The following is a 19,918-nucleotide window of genomic DNA, read 5'->3' as shown; positions in this document are numbered from 1 at the left end:
AATGCCTGCCACTCCCTGTTTACATATTTGCTCCTGCTCAGACAGGTACAACACCAGACCTGCCCTGCTGCACCTTTTTTCAGGCTCTTACTTCACGGCAGGTACTCCTATCATTATCCCATAAAGACAGAGATCATGATCCCAACAGAGAGAAATAGCCAGGTATTTTTGTCAAACTGCTTTATTAGCATTATTGCTGTGTTGTTATTGTTTTTACATTAAACACACAAAGCTCCCATATGTACAGAAATATCAGTCATGAGCATTGCCCTGCTTCAGGTGACATGCACAGAGACATGTCATGGGTTATAATTAAAGACTTTGCTACATTTATTTTTTCTCTATCCCCAATCTCTGTCTACCATCAGCTGTCATCTTTCAAAAAACTGCTTGAAAGGCAAAATCCCTTCAATTTATCTGACAATACTCGGCCCTCTGCTGGTGACTTTATGAGCGATCAAAGCAGTGAAATGAAACTTCTATCCCTGAATCACACAAATACAGCAGATAATAACTTGTACAGTTTGTCATTTTGTATTTTACAACAGTAAACAAAAATATAAAAATCTTAAACATTTTCGGTAAATACAAAAAACAAGGTAAAAGAAGTAACTGTTTGATTAAACACAACACTTTAAAAGACACACATATTTCCCATATTGACTTAGGTAACAATAAAGCAATGCACAAGTAGAGTTCATTGTAAGAGATCAGTAGAAGTGGGGGGTTTTGATCAAATGTCCTCCTCAGTGACCAGACAGTAGAAGTCTGAGCGTGCTCCATAGTTGCGTGATCCCAGGTCCGACACGTCGATGTCCGTGGGTTTGGGTTCGACTGCAGGGATGTGAGCGACGGGCAAGACAGGAGCTTTAGAGGCCAGAGCCTTGTACATGGGAAGGCGAAGCCCTGCAACAAGAAGAGAAACAGTGAGACATGCAGAGTATATTGTTGCGGAAATGCTTTAATGTTATAAGACATCAAAGGCCTAGTTTGACATGTGGTGAAATATTTCTTTGCTTTCTTGCCAAGAATAAGATGAAATGATTGATGTCAATTTCCCATGGGTTGATTTACTGTATTGTGAATCAACAACCGGCATGCTGTTAATTTAGCTTAGCATACATACTAGGAACAAGGGGAAACAGCTAGCCTGGTTCTGCACAAAGATAATGAAATTGCATCTCAAGCAGTGCAAAACGTCAGGTTGTAGTTTTACATTGGGTTTTGTGACCGACTTTTAGTTCTCCAGGCAGATAAACATTTTGAAAAATTTTAGTCACCATGGGACAACCTTTAGTCCAAACCATACATGTTTTAAAAACAATTAGAAAAGAAAAGAAATTGGCTGTCATTTTGTGAGCTTCAGAGATGCTATTAGGTTGATTTTAGACAGAAACAGGCTAAGTGTTACACCTTGTTTCCAGTTTAGTTTGTGTACTAAGATAACTGTAGTTTCACATGTAAGTAACTATATAAAAGTTGAACTGATCTATTCATCAAGAATCTCTGCAAGTATGCTTATACTGAGCTATTCCTTTCACATGAAAGCATTTGTCTCATATCGGCTTGAAATGTCCTCATATATAACATCACAGCTACACTGGCATAGAGTATATGTGCAAGCTCAGCATGTCAAAGGATTTTGTTTATTTTAGTTAAAGATTAACTGTTGAATTTATTTGATGATTCAAATTAGGTCAGCTTGTATTGCACACAGTGCGTTGGAAAAGACAAAAGAGACTTTGTCAGGTTGAGACCTAAACATAGGCCATTATGTTTTGCATCACTTTAGGATTACTAGCAGATGTTTTTAAAGGAGGTTGTTAAACATGAATAAACCTGCTTTAGTGTGCTGTCTATGCATTGAATTTTTAATAACAACAGTCACCTTGCACTTACCTGTGCCCTATTATGTTCATGTGCTAATAGAGTGAAGGCTAATCCCAACGTTACAATTTAGTGACCGTTGTTCTTACCCAGATCTCCAGCAGGGTCAGTGTCTGAGTTTGAGTCCCGGTAGTTAGAGTCGAGGGTCAGCATGGGGTCCTTGTCATTGTGTAGCAAGGTCTGAGGTTCGCAGGCAGACGAGTTTCGGAAGAAGACTCTACGAGGCATCGCTAAGGCCAGCTCCTTCCAGAAGATTGAGGAAGGAGTCTGTGGAAACCAAACATGACACATTAGACCGCGCTGTTGAACTGTAGTCTCAACTGTAAAAGCCCTACTTCATTATATATAGTACATGCAATACATTTCTAATTTCAATTCAGATGTGTATTTATTTTATTACAATGAATCATCTTAGAAATATCTATAAATGCATACATTGTTAATGTCTGGTAAAGAGGAGAATACAAATATAACTAAAGAGGTGTTCTCTCTTGTACACATAATGCTGTCAGTGTGAGGGAGAGAGACATTATAATACTGTATGTATAAATGTAATTTACTTAATAATATATTATTTTATATAATAATATACAATTTATCGCTTTTTTTTTGTCAATATGAAAGCTAATTCTGTTTAAAGTAAGTCGTATCGTATTTTGGTGGGTATTGTTGTTTGATTGCTCTGCTAGGAATTTTTGTGAGTCTTACCACAGAGTTGTGCTTCCAGGTGAGTATGGTGAGGCGGTGCTGGTGATCACTGAGCAGCTGTTTGATCTCAGGCCTCATGCGTTTAGACTGACCCTCCAACAGGATGAGGATTGGCTGCTGACACAACTCCAACAGGTGCAGAAGACCCTGTCTGAAAACACATAAAGGTGTCAGGATAGGACATAGTGGACACAGCAACACTGACCTCAAGTGGTATATTGTGATGATGCCACTCTTGTTTTACTAAGCTTTATTCTGTATATAAATGGTTGTTTGAACAGTGTTATTTCTACATTAAATTCATCTGACCTGAAGTTATTGCAGCACCAGTCCTGCTCAAGGTAAGCATGAGAGAGCAACACGATCAGACGCCGAGAGCGACTCAAGTTCATCAACAGCTCTGCAGAAGGTTCTGGAGACACAAAATATTGTAGAGCATTGTTAAACATGGGCTGCTGTACATTAAAATGTGTTACCAAGGTGCCGGTATTACAAAAATGGCTTACACACAGATGGTGAATGGTCAGACAAATCATTGCTGTTCGCAAATTGTAGTGGCATTTGTTGTTAAATAGATAAAAATAAAGTCCACATTTCCCACTCTTCCATAAATTCCATAACAACAACAGACATTAAGCTTACCTGAGCCAGGTAGGATTGCGTTGTCATTGAGGTGCACTTTGTACACATTTTTATTCTCCAGGTGAGGTTTAAGAATGAAGTTAACAAACTTCCTGTCGTGGTCATTGTTCACATAGGAGATGTAGGCGTCAAATAATTTTCCATCTAAAGAGACGCAAACAAACCAGGGATGTTGATACTATTCTTACAGTGTCACGTGGTTCTAGCAACAATACAGTATGTCACTTACCACTGAGTTCATAGTCTCCATATGAATTCTTGTACCAGAGTTTGATGTTCAGGTGACACCTGGAGTACACAACAGCAGCGACAGCCAGGAGCAGGAGGAGGATGATGGCGGCGAGAACAGGAAGTACGTGGTTGGGGCCGTGTCCACCACATGAAATAAAATCTATGGAAAAATCCACAATAAATCACTACTTTCATCCAAATTGATCATCGCAAACTGCATAATATGAATTACGTCATTGGAGTTTGACTGTAAAACTGATTCCTACAACAATTAAGTACTGTAGTCAATATTAATGTAGGACTGACACTAAGACACATTTTTACTGCAGAACATTAAGGTCTATTTTATCCAAAGAGTGTATCTAAAGATGCAGGACAGATTGTAAGAAACCAACATAAATAAGTAGATCTTAGTTTTCTTACTGTATTGCCCCACCCTGAATAGAGAGGAAAAGTTCCTAACTGTGCAGATGTACAGCCCAAAATCATCAGACTCCTTCAGGTTGATCTCCAGTAGACTGGTTACTATCAGCTGGCCGGCTGCAGGAGACCTGATGAGAAGCAAAGGAAACTCAATTTTACTTCCACTCTCAAATGCTTTTTCTTGAAGATGCTTGAACCAGACTTTTTTTGAAAACTTCAAATCACCATGAGGAGGTATTCAGCAAGTAATGTGTGTAATTGGGGAGGGGAAAGTGGTCTTTATTCCACTGCAGCGTGGTGTCACAGTGCTCTTCTGTCGGCTCCCAGAAGAGAAGAGCTGTGCAGTTCAGTGTCACCGTGGATCCTATATCCTCCCAGTGACTGTCCTCATTTAGCTTAAATTCTGGGTCTTTGGAGCACCGTGACTCTGTGAAAAGACAAACCACGTTATCTGTGTTTGCTGCAGGAGTCACAAACAATAGCGGCTTTCATATGCACAGGCTGAGACTGCAGCTGGAATATGAGCTGAAACTAAATGCCCCCTTGCAGGTGTACTCGTTCAACTAGCTCCCTAAACCCCCAAAGAAACTTTATGTCTGGTTCAGGGACAAAGAATTAAGGTTGGATCAGAATACTTTGAAATATTATTATTTACTGCATTCAAGTTGGACAGGTAGTTTTTAAATAGTAACATTAAAGAAAAAAAATTGGACATTAAAAATAACAGTAAAACATGTCCAATACCTCAATTCAAATATTATCTGGGCTGAGGAGAGATACTAACATATTTTTTGGAAAGTTATCTATGTCGTCTGTTGCCTCCTAACCCTGCAAGAAATAACTTACTGTGAGAGCCACATAATTACAGTATCCAGTTCAAATAGCCTTCATTACACTTAAACATAGACATAGTACTTACCCTCAACTATGAGGCGAATAGTGAATGAGGACGTGCTGTTGCCCTGTTGCATACAGGTGTAATTCCCCTGGTCTTCCGGGCTGAGGCTGGCAAACTCCAGATAGTCCTTCCCTTCCGGGACGGGGAGCGGCTGGCAATCCTTCTGCCAGGTCAGCCTGGGCAAGGGGGGGCTCTGTGGCTGCAGAGGGCAGATCAGCTGGTATGGGGGCTCCTGCTGCCCCACATAGAGCACCTGCTCCTTGAAGACACTCCCATCCACACACGTCTGACCTACAAATAAAGACACACAGAGCGAGTTTAGAGTCTCCTTCACATAGAGATGCAACACGACAACTTTATCCATCCAAAAACGCGTTGTTATATCTCAACTAGGTCGGTACCATTTTGACTAATATCTAATTGTGATTATTTTGACTGATGTTGCAAATGTGATACTATTTAAAGATTCAATGGATTTATTGGTTATACACAGAAGCTACAGTGTAGTTATAGTGATGGAAAATGAAGTCCCAGCCTCCTCCAACGATGCAACATAAATATACTGTATAAAACATAAAACAATAAAACACATTTAAAAACAATAAATAGGAGAAACAGTAGAATAACATTTGCAAGTAATGCAAATGAAGTAAATTATACATGTCAGAAAAGAAAAACAATACCATCAACCAAATGTTGCCTCAAATGTTGCAAATGACCTTTCCAGAATTACAATCATAACATGCATGAACAGAACCATGAGTGTGGGTCATATCGGGTCAGAGCCAAGGCATAATAAGGTTTGGATTCATCTGTGCACTATGTTGTGGTATCAAACAATCAGCCTTTTGAGAAAACCCTTTGCCTACCGTCTGAGTGTGTGAACAGTTTGCAAACAGCCTCGGCAGCTTTTAGCAAAGACCGAGTGTCTAATGGTGCATGAGGGTGAACCTGTTTACTTTTTTTTCACCCTGGCAGACTAATGGGTGTTTGCTGACTTAGATGAAAAGAGAAGAACACTGAAAACCCTTTTCTTTCTTTTGTTTGACGACATTTTCAAAGCAAACAACCAGTTAATATCAGGCCTGACTGCCCCATTGTCAGGACAGATATTGAATACAACTCAGACAATATAACTAATGAGATCTACACTATTGAATCTGGACCTGTTCTTCAGGATATTCAGCGCATGCGCTCATCGTGACTATGGCTATGACTAAAAAAACCACAAACAACTTGCACAACTTCCTTTCCTGTTTCCTTTCTGTCCACCTTTTCAATTGATTCCTCTCTTTTTTTAACAGTTTTTCACAAAAGGTGATCCACATCCGGGTCCGAAGTCCGGGTAACCTTATGTTGCCAGGCAACAGCATGTGACTGTGACAGATAAAGTGACCCTCACGAACTACATGTGCATTAACCTGGTATTAACCCAGCCAGCATCCCGAAAACATGGCAGTCTATAGTTTCAAATAGACAAATAAACCAGGAAGTAATACATTATAAATATTAATTAAAAATAAAGTTCAAAATATCGTGTCAACCTGTAATATCTGATTAAAGTCAAGAGAATAGAGTTTGTTTTGTAGGCTTCATACTTACCATCTGCTAGTAAAGTGTTCCCGGTGAACGCCAAAATGAAAGTGACTAAAATCAGAGCCATTAATCGCAGTGTTCGTCTTCCTCCTTCCTCAAGGGACAAATAAACCGATTGAAGCGAATGAATTAAACCTACATGCACATAATGAAGTGTACCTGATGATTTATACAGTTTTGTTGCGTCCGGAGCCGCAGAGGTGACTCACAACAAGCTTCTGCTCCACGAACCTGGAGAGGTACCTGTAAGTCGAATTGCTATTGGCTGGCCTTTGTCACATGACGTGTGCACCGGCTTACACACCTGGGAATGGATAATATTAGGAAACTCTGAAAAGTACATCTACGTCTGTCCCAGTTTGTAGTTTTTTTCCCAGTGGTGGAGGAAGTTGCTCAAAACTTTACCTTAAGTAATGCAACATACAGCAACCTGAACATTCTCCATTACGTGTAAAAGCCGTGAATTTAAGCTTTGTTTTAAATAAAACTATGGTAGGCCTACTGTAGATTTATCCGCGAAGTACAAATAGTACAAATACAATTACTCATGAAGAATGGCTCCAATATTATAAAAAAACATTATTATTTTGGACCATTCTGGCAACCCAAATGGTTTTCATTATTATTGGTTACAACATGTCCATGAGGCATTAGTTATCTTTTCGTTAACCATTAATAATGTTACGACTTTATAAGTGATTATTAGATCCGTGTTTGTGGTGGTCTAACTGCATTTTTGAATTATTTTTCAGTTGTAAAGATATTGAAACTAAGACATAGCCTACTCGGCCCTTAATAAAGACACCTTGCGTGACATAAATACAACACCGTCATAAATGTAGCTATTACTGAAACAATACTGTTTTTAATCTTAAATCTTGCTGAAAAATAGATAGACATTACAGAATATGAGGCAAAAGGGTTCCTCTTTTATTCAATAATATAAAATATTATAATGCAAAAACATTCTTGTGTCTGCTTCACAAAAGACACCACCAGTGTCTGTCTGCAGTAATGACAATCATCACATCGCTTTTTTACAGTATAAGGCAACAATGTTACACACAATCGGTACTGTATGTGCAGTAGCAGTATAAATTATCGTTAGGCTTTACTAAAAACACTCACATGCATATCACAAATATAGGGATCCAACGGTAAGCTATCAGTGCATTCTTACAATTGAATAAGAACAATCTAATCATCAGTAAAATTGGTCACTCTCATAGTCACTGTATATACACTCTCCACTGGTTTCATCCAAGAAAAATGAGTCTGTCTTCAAAATCCATTTCAGAGATGAGGATCCAGTTAGGCACCACTCAAAATTTGGCTGCAAAAAATTAAAAGAGAGTGCGAGGTCTCCGTCTGAACTCTTCAGAGAGAAGATTAATGCCTTTGGCGTTGACTCAACTCTGTGACAGTCTGGACGCTTTAATGGCAGGCAACACTGTGCTCATGTCCTCAGAGAAAATGTTTAACCTTTAAGAGTGGTCTGAACGCAGTTGAGCTTCAAATGAACTGTGAGAAATAAAAGCAAGGGTTGGTGAGTTGCAGCAGAAAAATAAATGTGGTCACAACACTGTAAAGCACTGCTTAAAACAGTATATTATAATGCATACTAATATACAATTAAAACATAATCAGAACAAATAACTAAAGCAATAATTTAGGCATTTGGGATTCAGTTATATTAAAATACCACTACATTTGAGTGAAATATTTTGTCAATGTAAACCTCTTATGACGCATTAATGAAGAGTAATGCTGGCTGTATGTATATCTATCGCACTGCAATCAATGTATTTTTAGTTCAGAAACTCTTAAGACGTAACACTGTTAGAAGTGCTAATGCAGCAGGAACATTGTTCAAGGGTCAGATGAAATTTCTGTAATGCATTGTTTCCCACAAGTTGGAATGTCTGTTGAAAAAAAATGAAAAACATTGTGAGCATGATTTATTTAATCTCATTAGCTTAGCTAGATAAATAGTTGATACATAGATAAACTTTTACCAGGTTAAGTTCAGGGGAGCTGCTAATCCTAACAGGAAAATTCAAAATATGAAGAAGCCTTTCCTTATCCTGCAATTACTGCAAATATAGTGGGAGCAACTTGTGTCTTTTGTGTGTTTTAAGTGGTAATGATGTGTTACGTCATGGCTCATACCTAATCGACCTAATAAGATCAGTATCATCTCAAATAGTGATCCAGCTTATGATGGGTGAATGCATAGTTAGGGAAGAAAAACGTTATAAATATTTAACTAAAATCCCAAGAGGCTCATGTAATGTTTTTTATATGAGCATGATTTCTCAGTGTAACTTCACATTGCTTAAGGCTCACCTGAGTTCCTCTTTCAGTCTGTTGAGTTTATCATAGAGCCGATCATTCTTCACCTGCATGGGAGCACTTGGCACAAACCACGCTGCAATGAACTTACATATGACGACAACGTGCTGCAAACAGAGAGTTAGTTGTTAGGAATGTTATCCTCTTTCCGATTAATGAACATGTTGATCATTAAAGATTACACACCCTGATTTTGGTATTGCCTAGCCATAAATAATGGTTGCCGAAACATTTTTTTTTTTTTGGAGTGTCAAAAAACTGGAACTTAATAATAGGCGACGAGCCAAAAGCAACCACCTTTGGTATTGTTTTGTATCGTTATGAGGCAAAATGGATGCCAAGTTCCCTTTTTGTCTAAGTGCCACTCTCTAAGCATATCCAGGGCCCCACTTTGGGCACACCTGGCCTAGATGGATACTGTCAATCAAAAATAAATAAACAGTGAGGTGGGATGAGTTTGTGTGTCTTGTATTGGTTGCTACTGCTGTACACAAAAACTGGTCAAAGAAATCAAAGCAGGAAGATGTGGTTAGTGTTTTTGGTTTGGTTAAGGCTCACCTCGAACAGGATGACAAAAGCAAAACGCACAGCTAAAATTAGCCAAAACTGTGGGGTAAGACTGTAGTCCTCAATGCTCCTGTAGTCTTTATACCTGTTTGAGAGAGGCAGACCAGAAAAGCAGGCTTTTATATCCCTTATCAGTTTGTTTTTCCTAATCAATGACACAGTGAGTGATTGTTGTTACCAGCTGCAGTGAACATGACTTTCAATCAAGCAACAACTGAGGATATTTCTAAGCAGATAATGACTAACTAATAAAAATACTAGGATATTTTAAATAAGTACAAAAAAGATATAAGAAGAACAAACCTGCAAGACGTTACATTCAGGCCACTAGGAGTGATCATCTGACTGGCCAAAAACTCGTTGCGTAAGTTGTAGTCATCTATTTGTGCAATGGAGAGAGTGTTGTTGATGTATCCAACCATGCAGCTTTTTTAAAAAAGGGGGGAAAATATATTTAAAGCAAGTGTTTCAGATGCGTTGACAGATTAATACATTTTCTAGAAGTACTCTCACTCAATATCTGTTTCTGTGCCGTTGGCACATGGGCCATAGCGGTAACGGTAAACCAATCGAGGGATGAAGTCTGAAGACACGCCGATGACAAGCCCGTTAGCTATGACCGCTAAGACACCAATAGCCTCCAACACGTCGATCCACACACCTGAGGGAAGGACATGTTGATGTGATGAATATAATCTCTTTAATTTGATTAAATTCATTTTATTCACGAACAAGTACAAACATATGTGTGAAATGGGACTCCCCGATAAGCTATCGGAAGCTTAAGAGACACAGACACTGAACAGAAAACATTTTTAAATGATTTTCCACATAACTAGAATTTAAACAATGTTTATTTATTACACATAAACCCTTACATCCTACAAGATATGCTAATCATATTTTAATTTGTTTAAAAACGGTGCTCACCAATATCATTGGTTTTCTTGGGAACCAGCCTGCGCTCCAGAGTGACCATTTTAATGGCGTCCAGGCGGATCTCAATTATGTTATTAATGAGGGCTAGGAGAGGAGCAAGAGGAAACGCCGCCACAAAAATTGTGGTAAAGCTGAACTGGATCACTAAGGAGAAGGCAGAGAAGAATATTATTAACCAAAACCAGTCTAGCATTTGTCCAATGGGTCATGTTTTGTTGTTAAAGCATTCTGCAGAATCCATACCCATCTCCAGGAACTCATTGAACAGGCTGAAGGAGTCCACATCGTTTAGGCGGTAATTGCTGAGCCAGTCTCGAAGCTTGCAGTTCTCACACAGCTCTGCTCCATGGTTGGCCTCTGAATCATCCTTCAGATAGCAGTGGGCACATTTCCTCTGCAGCTTCTTGGTTCTCTGCTTCTTAAACCACCTGCAGAACCAGCTGAACAGAGAGATAGCTTTTTGAGAAGAGCGACTAATAAAAATGTTTATACAGGTTACAAACAAAAATCAGATTTATACTTACGGGCCAGTAAACTCAAAGACATTGCTTATGGTTTGTTTGAGTACCATTATGATAGCCATTTGGATGAACAGATCTGTTAGACATCCACTTGGATGACACTGCAAAGGAGAGAGGCAGTGATAGGAAAACAATAAATAACAACAATAAAATGTTAAATATCAAAGTCTTTCTGAATGGGATAAATAGTTTGTTTGCTAACCTCCTCAAGCCTCCATTTTCCTGAAATTCGCACATAACCACCAGGATGGCCATTTATCCTTTTGTGTGTGTAACAAAAACACATCATTATTATTATATATAGTATTAGTCATGTTACAATCATGTGTTTCTTTCAATAGGACAATAATGAGGGGACCTTTAGGCTAACAGCATGACTGATACGTTTGAAACGATTAGGGGCCATATTTTGGATAAGAATTAGTTCAAAATGTGAATATTGAATTATTGTACAGGCCTAATTAAATTCACCAGTTCTTACCTGCCGAGAAAAAAAGCCACGTAGAACAGGGAAGAGAAATAGGTGAAGAACTGGAAGGTGAACATCTTGACGGTGAAACTCTTCTCTGTGGCAGCAAATGATCTTGTTTCCTCTGAAAAAGTAAAAAAAAACTCATGTCATTGTCCATGCAGTTCAGAAGTTGGTCAATGGATGGCACAATCTCACATACATGAGATCATGATATCATTTTACATCTATATTATAGTTACGGATTTAGAGTGTTCAAATCTTCAGTTATTGTTATTTTGAATCTTCCATTTCTACAGGAAGCTTTAAGAAACACAGCACATCTGAACATGACTGGCTCCCTACATTAAGTTAGATGTTTAAACCCATTTTGTTTATCTTGCAAACCTACAGTTTTCAAAAGACTCTGTGGGGGTACTGACTTTGACAGGGCCAATAGACTAGATTTAAACACAAAGACCTTTATAAAAGTCCAGTCATGATGATCTTCCTCTTCCACCTAGGTAAGTAGGGTAAGTAAGTATCCTCAGTGACTTTCCCCATTTCTGAATATCACCTGATCGATCCCAAGCCTTTAAAACTGTCGCTTATTTGCCCTAATCAGTGTATATGGTGGCCCAATTCCAATGTCTAATATACTGTAGAGCTGATGTTTGCTCTACGACATAATTCCTTCGGGTGATAAAGACACTCTATTTTCTGGAAGTTATCTATATAATGGGTTTTGGGAATAAAGAAAGAAAAAAATTGGGAGAAAGTGTTCAGAAACAGGTTAAGAATAAATAACACCAAAGCCCTCAATCACTTCCAGAGTCTCAGTGAAACAGCCTTAAGCCCTCAGGTTTAAAAAAAAAAAAAAAGACAAGCAGAAAATGTGAGGACATTGGATTTGGGTCACATGATCTAAGTTGTAAAGGTGTTGTATTGTTCAAGGCATTACTACTTATCAGTTTGTGTTATCTATGCGTCAGACCTGCTTTCTTTCTGATTACATGCCTGGCTGCATCAGCCCTCCTAAATGTGTTTGCCTGTTCTCACTGCCCACACTGACACCTGCAAACTTGTTATTGGCTATTAGTATTAACTGCTCATTTACATTTTCAATTCCTGGAAAACATTATATTATCCAACCGGTTCAAGAGCTTTTAAAGCAAACTTTCAACTTGGCAAAGTAGTGTATCAGCGTCTCTTTACAATTCAGTTTAAAGAAAAAAGAGAAGAAGAGTAATTTGTTACAGTTAACATACCTATTTCACAGAGCTTCATGGCAACGATCCTGTTGATCTGCAAGTACAAAAACATTGTCAGAGTGACAAAAAATATCAGTAAAAGTAAAACAGAGATCCACATTTAGAGACCTGCGTACCCGTGTCATGACAGTGATGATGAGGTAATGAAGGACGGCCCCCAGCATCATTGCTCCACTGTTGGAGTGGTTGCTCAGGAACTCCCATTTTCCCTCAGCCAGGAGCACCGCTGCGATCACCCTGAACACCACCAAGGCATGTGTCAGGCCAATGATGACCAATATCTGAGGAAACACAAAAAACACATGTTGGTTTCACTACACTTGGGAGGGCCTCCAAACAAGTACCCTCAACTACTGTTAAATTAGCAAGTCAAAATATATTGTAGAGCCCATGGCCTTTCGGACAACATTTATATATTTGCATTATAATGTAAATCTAATTGAGTGTCTGTGGCGACATTCTCTGGAAAAAAATGCTATATTGCAAACCTTGCACCCAATTCTGACGCACATCTACTGTATATCATCAAAGACACTCCAGATATCAGTATTCTATTCTTTTCATTGAAATTACTAAATTAATTGAAAACTTGAATTGCCACTTAAATAAAACCTGAACCCACTCCTTCCTGAATCTTATTTTAACCTGAGATCCAAAGATGACAAAGCATTTGAGGAACATGTAACAAGTGTAAAAATGTCACCCACCATTACTGTGACACAGATCAGAACCAGAGTGCTGCGCAGATAGGAATGCTTATATTCCTTTGGTTCACAGTTGGCATCGTTCACAATTTCCAGAATCAGTTCCTCCTACACGTAAATATAATAAAAAAAACATACAGTTATAAATTCCAATGAGCACTGAACAGGTATAACTGAAATGGGATGAACATGTAAAACTGATCATACCTCCTCCTCACACCAATCCGACACTTTCCATTCACAAACAAAGGAAGCTCGATGTCTCTTCCAGAACTCCAAAAACAGTGTTGCTGTAAAGATCAAGGATTGTTTTGAGTTCATGAAGCCAACAGGAACATCATGAGAAATGCACAGGGAGAGTTTTTTTTTATGAATACATGAAGATAATTATATGCCTCCATTCAGGGTTTAACATTACATATTTTCTTTTGGTTATAGCATTTGACAAGAAGCTTATTCAAAAAGCCAACCAAACCAATCCGGAAACAATCCCTATTTATGCAGTCTGAAATACTTTGGCATGAAATTGCACCATGTGAGCTCCGGACCTTTTTTTATACCGTGATGCAAAATTCTCGTGTATTTCTCCCTGCCCATTGATGCATTGTTCTCCGGGTATCTAACCCCTCCCTTACACAAATGCACTCATTCAGTCAGTTCATTGGTTGTTCATGTTAATCATCTGGCACTTCACCTGGATTCTTATTCTCTACCACATAGTATGCATATTAGAAGAGGTAAAAAATAACAGAGATACTAAAAGCATAAAACCCGAAAAAGTGAAAGAGTATTTATATGTTCTTATACAGTAGATGACTGCTTGACCACCCCCACGGCCAGATGGCCTAGGCTGATTAAGATATGAGAGGCCAAGACGGGTAGGTTTTCTCTGGGGCTTCATGTTGGCAGAGCATATCTCAGTGAACTTAAAGCTTTCAGATAGTTAAATAAAACAAATATAAAACAGGTCAATGTGTACATGTAATCCTGTAAAGCCAAAACATTTTAGGAGAATAAATGACAGAATGGGAGAACAGTTCTGTTTTTATGTGTCTGTCTATTACATGGGCTTTAATGGCTATGAATCAAAAATTAATCTTCACAGTAAGCTATCTTGAACAGGGATGCAATATTTAAAAAAAACGATCGACTATTTCTATCATCACAAGAATTACTATGTCATATAACTCACCCCACACTGCCATGAACATTGCAAAGAGCACTGTGCCATTATTATCAAACAGCAGGCTCACCTGTAGGCAGACAGACCAGCAGTGAGCACAAACAGACAAATACAACACTCATCTGTCGAATGAAAAGCACTGATGTACCTTGGCGTATGTGCAGGTTTCGGAGAGCTGCCACACTTTGCACCTCTTGTCACAAAGGGGACACATGACTGTGTCAGCCTCACAAACCTCTTTTCTGCAACACAGTAAGCACTTTATTTGTTACATCTGAAATGCTCTGTTGTGATGCAGATACTGTGGCGTTGTGGAGAAACTTACATGAGGGGTGAGCTGTTAAAGAAGGCGAGGCCATAAAGGAAGACAATGACCCCGATAAGAGCAGGCGGGATCAGCAGATATGTGTACCAGCCCAGCCACAGGTAGTACAAGGCCACCTTCTCCCCAAAGTAGTTCCTGACATGACAACACACACACAAGGAGAACATGACAAATAATGTTAATATCAAGCATAATGTGTATAATATGTCAGTCTCAGGATAATCATATTTACATATTTATTTATTTTCAATTCCGTAAGTTTAGCATATGGAATAGCTTGAAGAGCCTGGGAGATTTTCATAGCAAAAAAATAAACTGTAGCTACCGCGCATTTAAAGATAAAGCCGTGCATTTTTGTTTCTTCATATTTGTTGCTCTTGAACACACAGAAACACAATGTGGTACTAAATCAATATTTACACAAATATAAGGAACGTTTTAAGATTAAGTTTATGAATGTATTTAAAAACTGTAAAAAATAAATTAAAAAACACAGTCTTTATTTGTTGAATTGTGCTCCCTTGCTGTAGTAATATCCAAATAACAGAAACAGGGTGTCAAAACAGCTTTATAATAGGGACTGTAAAACTCTGCAATAACACAATCTGTCTCTACATCAAGAAAATGAAAACCATGACATTAGCAAATCATTTTAAAATATTTAAAATAACATTTTAGGTTAGGTCCATGAATATTTTATATTATACAGGTTTTAGTTTTTGTATAATATTTGTTCTCTGTATCTTCTTCTACATCACATCAGTTTAGCTAGATTCCTAATCCTCTGATGTACTATATACATTTGTGTTGATGCATTAAATGTGTCCTTCTGTTGGCTTAGTTTGGTTCCTTGGTTTAAGCCAGTTTGTGTTATCTGTTTAAGTGCTGCTGCTTTTTAAATGTCAGTGAGATACTAATCAATTTGTTGAAAGAGTGGCTGCGGTGTTCTGCCAAGTCATAATTGTTTGAGCCCAAAAAGGATCGTGCACTGAAAATGGTATCCATAGTTTCATTTATCCAGGCCAAAATGTGGGAAAAACCAGGCAGCAGAAGAATAGATGGTTGGGTCTACCTCCGGTCACTGTAGCCTTTTTTAATACATTAATATTTTCAATGAGAGCTCTCTCAAATTAAAGCACTATCGTTTTACTATGTCATATTTTATTAGTGATAATAAAATGTTAAATTTTACAACACAAATTCCCATTTTTTCCTACTCCAGTCTCCTGATATTTAAACAACAACTCCTTGATTAATTTTGCCTAAAGGTCGAGTGATGATGTTCAGCACATCTTGTCTCTATGGTTTCTGAAAGCGGAGTGTGGTAATATCACAGCTTACATATTTAAATAAAGCTTACACATATCCAATTTCCTTTCTACATGAAATTGGTGACAGTAAGTATATTTGCAATGTGTTTGGACCAATTAAACAACTGAATCTAAAGACAATCTTTGCCAGCAGTAATTACTGAGCATGATTTCTGAACAATGCGTCCAAACAATTCCTGCATCGTGCGTGGGGGTCGACATGTATGCTGTTGTCTTTCTAAAACCTGAACCCACTTCACAGTGAGGTGAAATTTAATAACCACAACTGCAGAAAAAAGGAAAAGAAAAACAGGATTATGAACAGGCTGTTGTGTTGCAGTCCAAACCTGACGGCAGTGATGGGTTGCCCTTGGAGACAGGCTGTCCATCGAGCCCAGCTCTCCTTCAGTTCTCTCTGCTTCTTTTTCTGAAAGCAGAAACACATAGAAATATCTAAAGAAATGTCTAACATTAGGAGGAGCTTGGTACTGTACATATTTAAAAACACAATGAAAACTGAAGCTTACAATGAAAACACATCCACATTAATGCTGCTACATATTATGTATAGGCGTTGTATTTTTTGATTCTATTATATGATATCATAAAGCAAAATATATTTACATTTTATTCCCTGGACATTTAATTTGGGAGAAATCGCTTCCCTTTCCACGGTGTTGTAAAGCACACACTAACACATATGTACATGCTTACAGGTACATGTGCAAATGTGTGAATGGATGTTCACACATTTTCCCACATACCCCCAGCATTGAATGACTCACTGCATAAATATGACTCCCATAAACTATCTGTGAACAAATAGTTTTTTGGCAGCATGGTTTTGTTTTGGAAGGACACTGCCAAGTTTCATATTGTCATTGTTGATGCTCTTTAATATACGCACTTTAGTGGCCACATAAAGAGGAAAGAGTTATCAGTAGATAATAGTTTCTTAAGAATTATCTTAAGAATGAGGAACTAAATAAAATATGTTAATCATGTTTGGATTCACACGGATAAAAGATACTGGTTTAATCATTTTGTTCAAACCTGACCTCAAAAAATGATTTATTAAACTGTTTTCATTCTTTATTCATATAATCTGTTTTATCTGCAGGTCTTGTCCAAAACCTCGAATAATTCATTCATAAAGCCTGACATGGTGACAATATTGCAACGACAGTGATAAATCATAGACGTTGAACAACAAGTTTAATTTTGAATGGATTTTTTTTTTTACCTCATGCAAGCAGAACTTTGCTTCAAAAACCTTCATCTTCATAAGATCCCGCAAACTCTCTGAGGAGAATAACAGGTGACAAGGACAACATGAATAACAAGATTAGGTGCCACTCTAAGAAGATTGGAAATATAGATCGTTTTCTCACCTCCTGAACGTATAGGGGTGTGATTCAAGATGAAGTGGACAATCCTTATCCTGAAACAAGGACAAGTTATGAAGCCGAACTTGCAGCAACAAATCTTAATGAATGAAATTACATTTTTTGGGAGTATTTGACATATCGCCTTTTAGTAATGGTTAAGAAAAGCAGGGCTTATAGGGTATTTTGAATCACATTCATACAAACAAGATTTCAGGTCAAAATGCTATATTTTTAAAAGGAATATTGTGTTATGTAGCAGGTAAACAATGACAGATACATTACTTCAAATAGCATCTGTTATTGTTTGAAAATACAAATTGTTTTACCTGGTGCTGAGTGGTACAATGTTCTGATCCGAGCTCCAGTTACAAGCATCTGACACTTTGAGCAGATATCTGTACCTCTCGAAAATTTCTTTAGGCGCTTGGATCCCATAGAAGACAAGATCATCATCTATAATTTTCTAAAAGGGATGAATGAAGACAAGACGAATGAAAGAATTGTGTAACCTTTCCAACATTTCATCAGACATTTTGCTTATTTTTACAACTTACGGTAACTTTTAAATTCTTATTTTTCAGGGCCTCAATGTATTCAATTTGCTTCCTGTCCTGGGGATCATTTGTTTTGGCCACCAAGATATAGTCGTATGATAAAGGCGTGTGCTGTGTGACAAAAATCATATGGAAAATTAGACTTTCTGACATTTTACGAATCCATCTTAATCTGGGAATTAAGGTGACAAGGAATACAGTAGTTTGCATGTTTTTTAAAGTGGACACAGTAAATTCTTACCACAGGAGGGATTGATTTCTGGTCATTGCCATTCTCTTTCACCACACCCATTAATTCCAGTAGTTCAATACTGGGCTGTACAACATAAAAATGAGTTGTCATCAGCACAATTATATGACATTCCACACATCATGAATACATGTTTTTTCTTCTTTCTTAAATGTTATATAAGGCTTGAGTGATAGGTTTACAACTGAGGATTATTTTTTATCAAAAGCACCTTGTATTTCTCGAATTACCTCGTGGTCTATAAAATGTACAGTAAAAGTGAAAAATGTCTATCCCAGTGTCTCAAAGTCCAAGGTGATAAAATAAGATAATCCCTTAGTAGTCCCACAGCAGGGAAATGTGTCTTTAGATGTCTTGTTTTGTCCATTTTTTTCTGTCGACTTATGGTTACAGCTCTAATGATTGACAAATAATGATTCTATTAAGAGACAATAAGGTGTGATCATTTCAGCAGCTCATCATTACAAAGGAATCCAGTTTAACTGACTGTAGATGTGTCAGTGAATGCCACTGTAGTGATACTGACTCACAAGTGTAGAGGGTTAATATCACATAATTAAACAAAGAGCATGGCATGTTGACATGTACTCTAACCTTCATGCCTATCCATGTTATTCACTTACACGTACAGTGAAGGTGTGGCAGACTAAGAAATACAATCTGAGCAGTAGCATACTAATGGAAGAACACTGACTGCTAATTCCCATATTCTTAATTAAGGATGGATTTTATACAGCAGAGGATTGAACCTCTGTATTCAGTCTGACAAGTGCAGGATTGGAAAAACATCAGGCCTGTGTTAAACATGAAGCTTAAAGTAGGAGCTGGTTTAAGAACAGCTCTATAACGTATCGACATAATCTCTGTGTTAATAAGGGGATCACCTACCTGCCTCCTGTGGCCGCGCATGATGAGTAGGCGCTGAATGCAGATGCGACTTCAAATAAAATCTCCAGTCCCCATTCAATGATCCCGGAGGACTTCTGTGAGCTCACCGATATGCTAAACTATAAAATGACATGAGTGCTCTTGAACAGGCAGTCTGCTACTTCCGCACTTCCTCTGTGAACAAACGTGTTGTTGTATTCCTAGCTAAGGAATGTAAAAGCGACTCTACCTGTTGCTGGTGTCACTGCATTTGTATTTTTCGCCTCCACCTTTTTTTTCAGGTTCAACAGTGCGGTCAACAAACAAACACACCAATTGACTGACTGATTGAGTGACAGGTGTACTGTATGTTCCAGATGCTGCAGACACACAGATAATCTCGATGTGGTTTGTCAGGTGCAATGGAATGAAATATTTTGGTTTCCTCCTCCTCACTGATGCAAAATAACATGTAGTCACCACTAGGTGGAAGCAGTGACTTTAACAGCCTATAAATCACTGCCTGTGTCTGACGCTTCCTATACACACGGGTTCACCACCCCGTCAAATTAGTTTTATTGTTTTTTTTCGGATTGCAGTGTTTTGTCCAGTGTTGTTTTATTATCGATTGGGAGTCAATGGGTCACATACATACAGTACAGTCTATGGTCACATACCATGGGAGCTATTAAAGTGAAATGATTTGCCACACCCACCAGATTTGTTATACAAGCTGCATTCATTTGAAGTCACAGGGTCACATGACATGACATTTATTAAAATAAATCAAAACTTTCCAATAAAAAAACACCAGAGTTTTGTTAATTATATGTATATTAAATAGAAAAAGTAAT

At 38.0% G+C, this 19,918-nt stretch overlaps 2 protein-coding genes across 5 annotated transcripts; both read right to left on the bottom strand.

Moving 5' to 3' along the window:
* Positions 1–165: 165 nt before the first annotated feature.
* On the bottom strand, positions 166–6,629 carry sigirr (single immunoglobulin and toll-interleukin 1 receptor (TIR) domain). 2 transcript variants are annotated; one of them, XM_063902614.1, is made up of 10 exons: positions 6,392–6,629; positions 4,811–5,080; positions 4,117–4,318; positions 3,892–4,019; positions 3,467–3,628; positions 3,238–3,381; positions 2,905–3,007; positions 2,596–2,746; positions 1,977–2,154; positions 166–906 (listed from the first exon to the last, which is right to left on the bottom strand). In XM_063902614.1, the coding sequence occupies exons 1-10, from the start codon at positions 6,450–6,452 to the stop codon at positions 734–736; spliced, it is 1,572 nt and encodes a 523-aa protein (XP_063758684.1). In that variant the 5' UTR covers positions 6,453–6,629; the 3' UTR covers positions 166–733. The 2 variants fall into 2 exon arrangements, with proteins under 2 accessions (XP_063758684.1, XP_063758692.1); XM_063902622.1 differs by having other exon boundaries at positions 6,545–6,613.
* A 665-nt stretch (positions 6,630–7,294) lies between these two features.
* On the bottom strand, positions 7,295–19,474 carry LOC134877107 (anoctamin-9). 3 transcript variants are annotated; one of them, XM_063902498.1, is made up of 25 exons: positions 19,315–19,465; positions 19,086–19,204; positions 18,189–18,263; positions 17,948–18,058; positions 17,720–17,856; positions 17,397–17,446; positions 17,249–17,307; positions 16,353–16,432; positions 14,696–14,830; positions 14,519–14,612; positions 14,380–14,440; positions 13,395–13,477; positions 13,191–13,295; positions 12,600–12,764; positions 12,481–12,517; positions 11,246–11,357; positions 10,967–11,024; positions 10,768–10,865; positions 10,487–10,683; positions 10,235–10,387; positions 9,818–9,965; positions 9,608–9,730; positions 9,296–9,389; positions 8,732–8,844; positions 7,295–8,307 (listed from the first exon to the last, which is right to left on the bottom strand). In XM_063902498.1, exons 2-25 carry the CDS (start codon positions 19,104–19,106, stop codon positions 8,262–8,264), a joined length of 2,355 nt encoding a protein of 784 aa, XP_063758568.1. In that variant the 5' UTR covers positions 19,107–19,204; positions 19,315–19,465; the 3' UTR covers positions 7,295–8,261. The 3 variants fall into 3 exon arrangements, with proteins under 3 accessions (XP_063758568.1, XP_063758575.1, XP_063758558.1); XM_063902505.1 differs by having other exon boundaries at positions 7,295–7,906; positions 19,086–19,474; XM_063902488.1 differs by having other exon boundaries at positions 19,086–19,473.
* Between the last annotated feature and the right edge of the window lie 444 nt (positions 19,475–19,918).

Source organism: Eleginops maclovinus, chromosome 2 (assembly GCF_036324505.1).
Source record: "Eleginops maclovinus isolate JMC-PN-2008 ecotype Puerto Natales chromosome 2, JC_Emac_rtc_rv5, whole genome shotgun sequence".
Lineage (NCBI taxonomy): Eukaryota > Metazoa > Chordata > Actinopteri > Perciformes > Eleginopidae > Eleginops > Eleginops maclovinus.
This window is presented reverse-complemented; position numbering and strand designations above follow the sequence as displayed.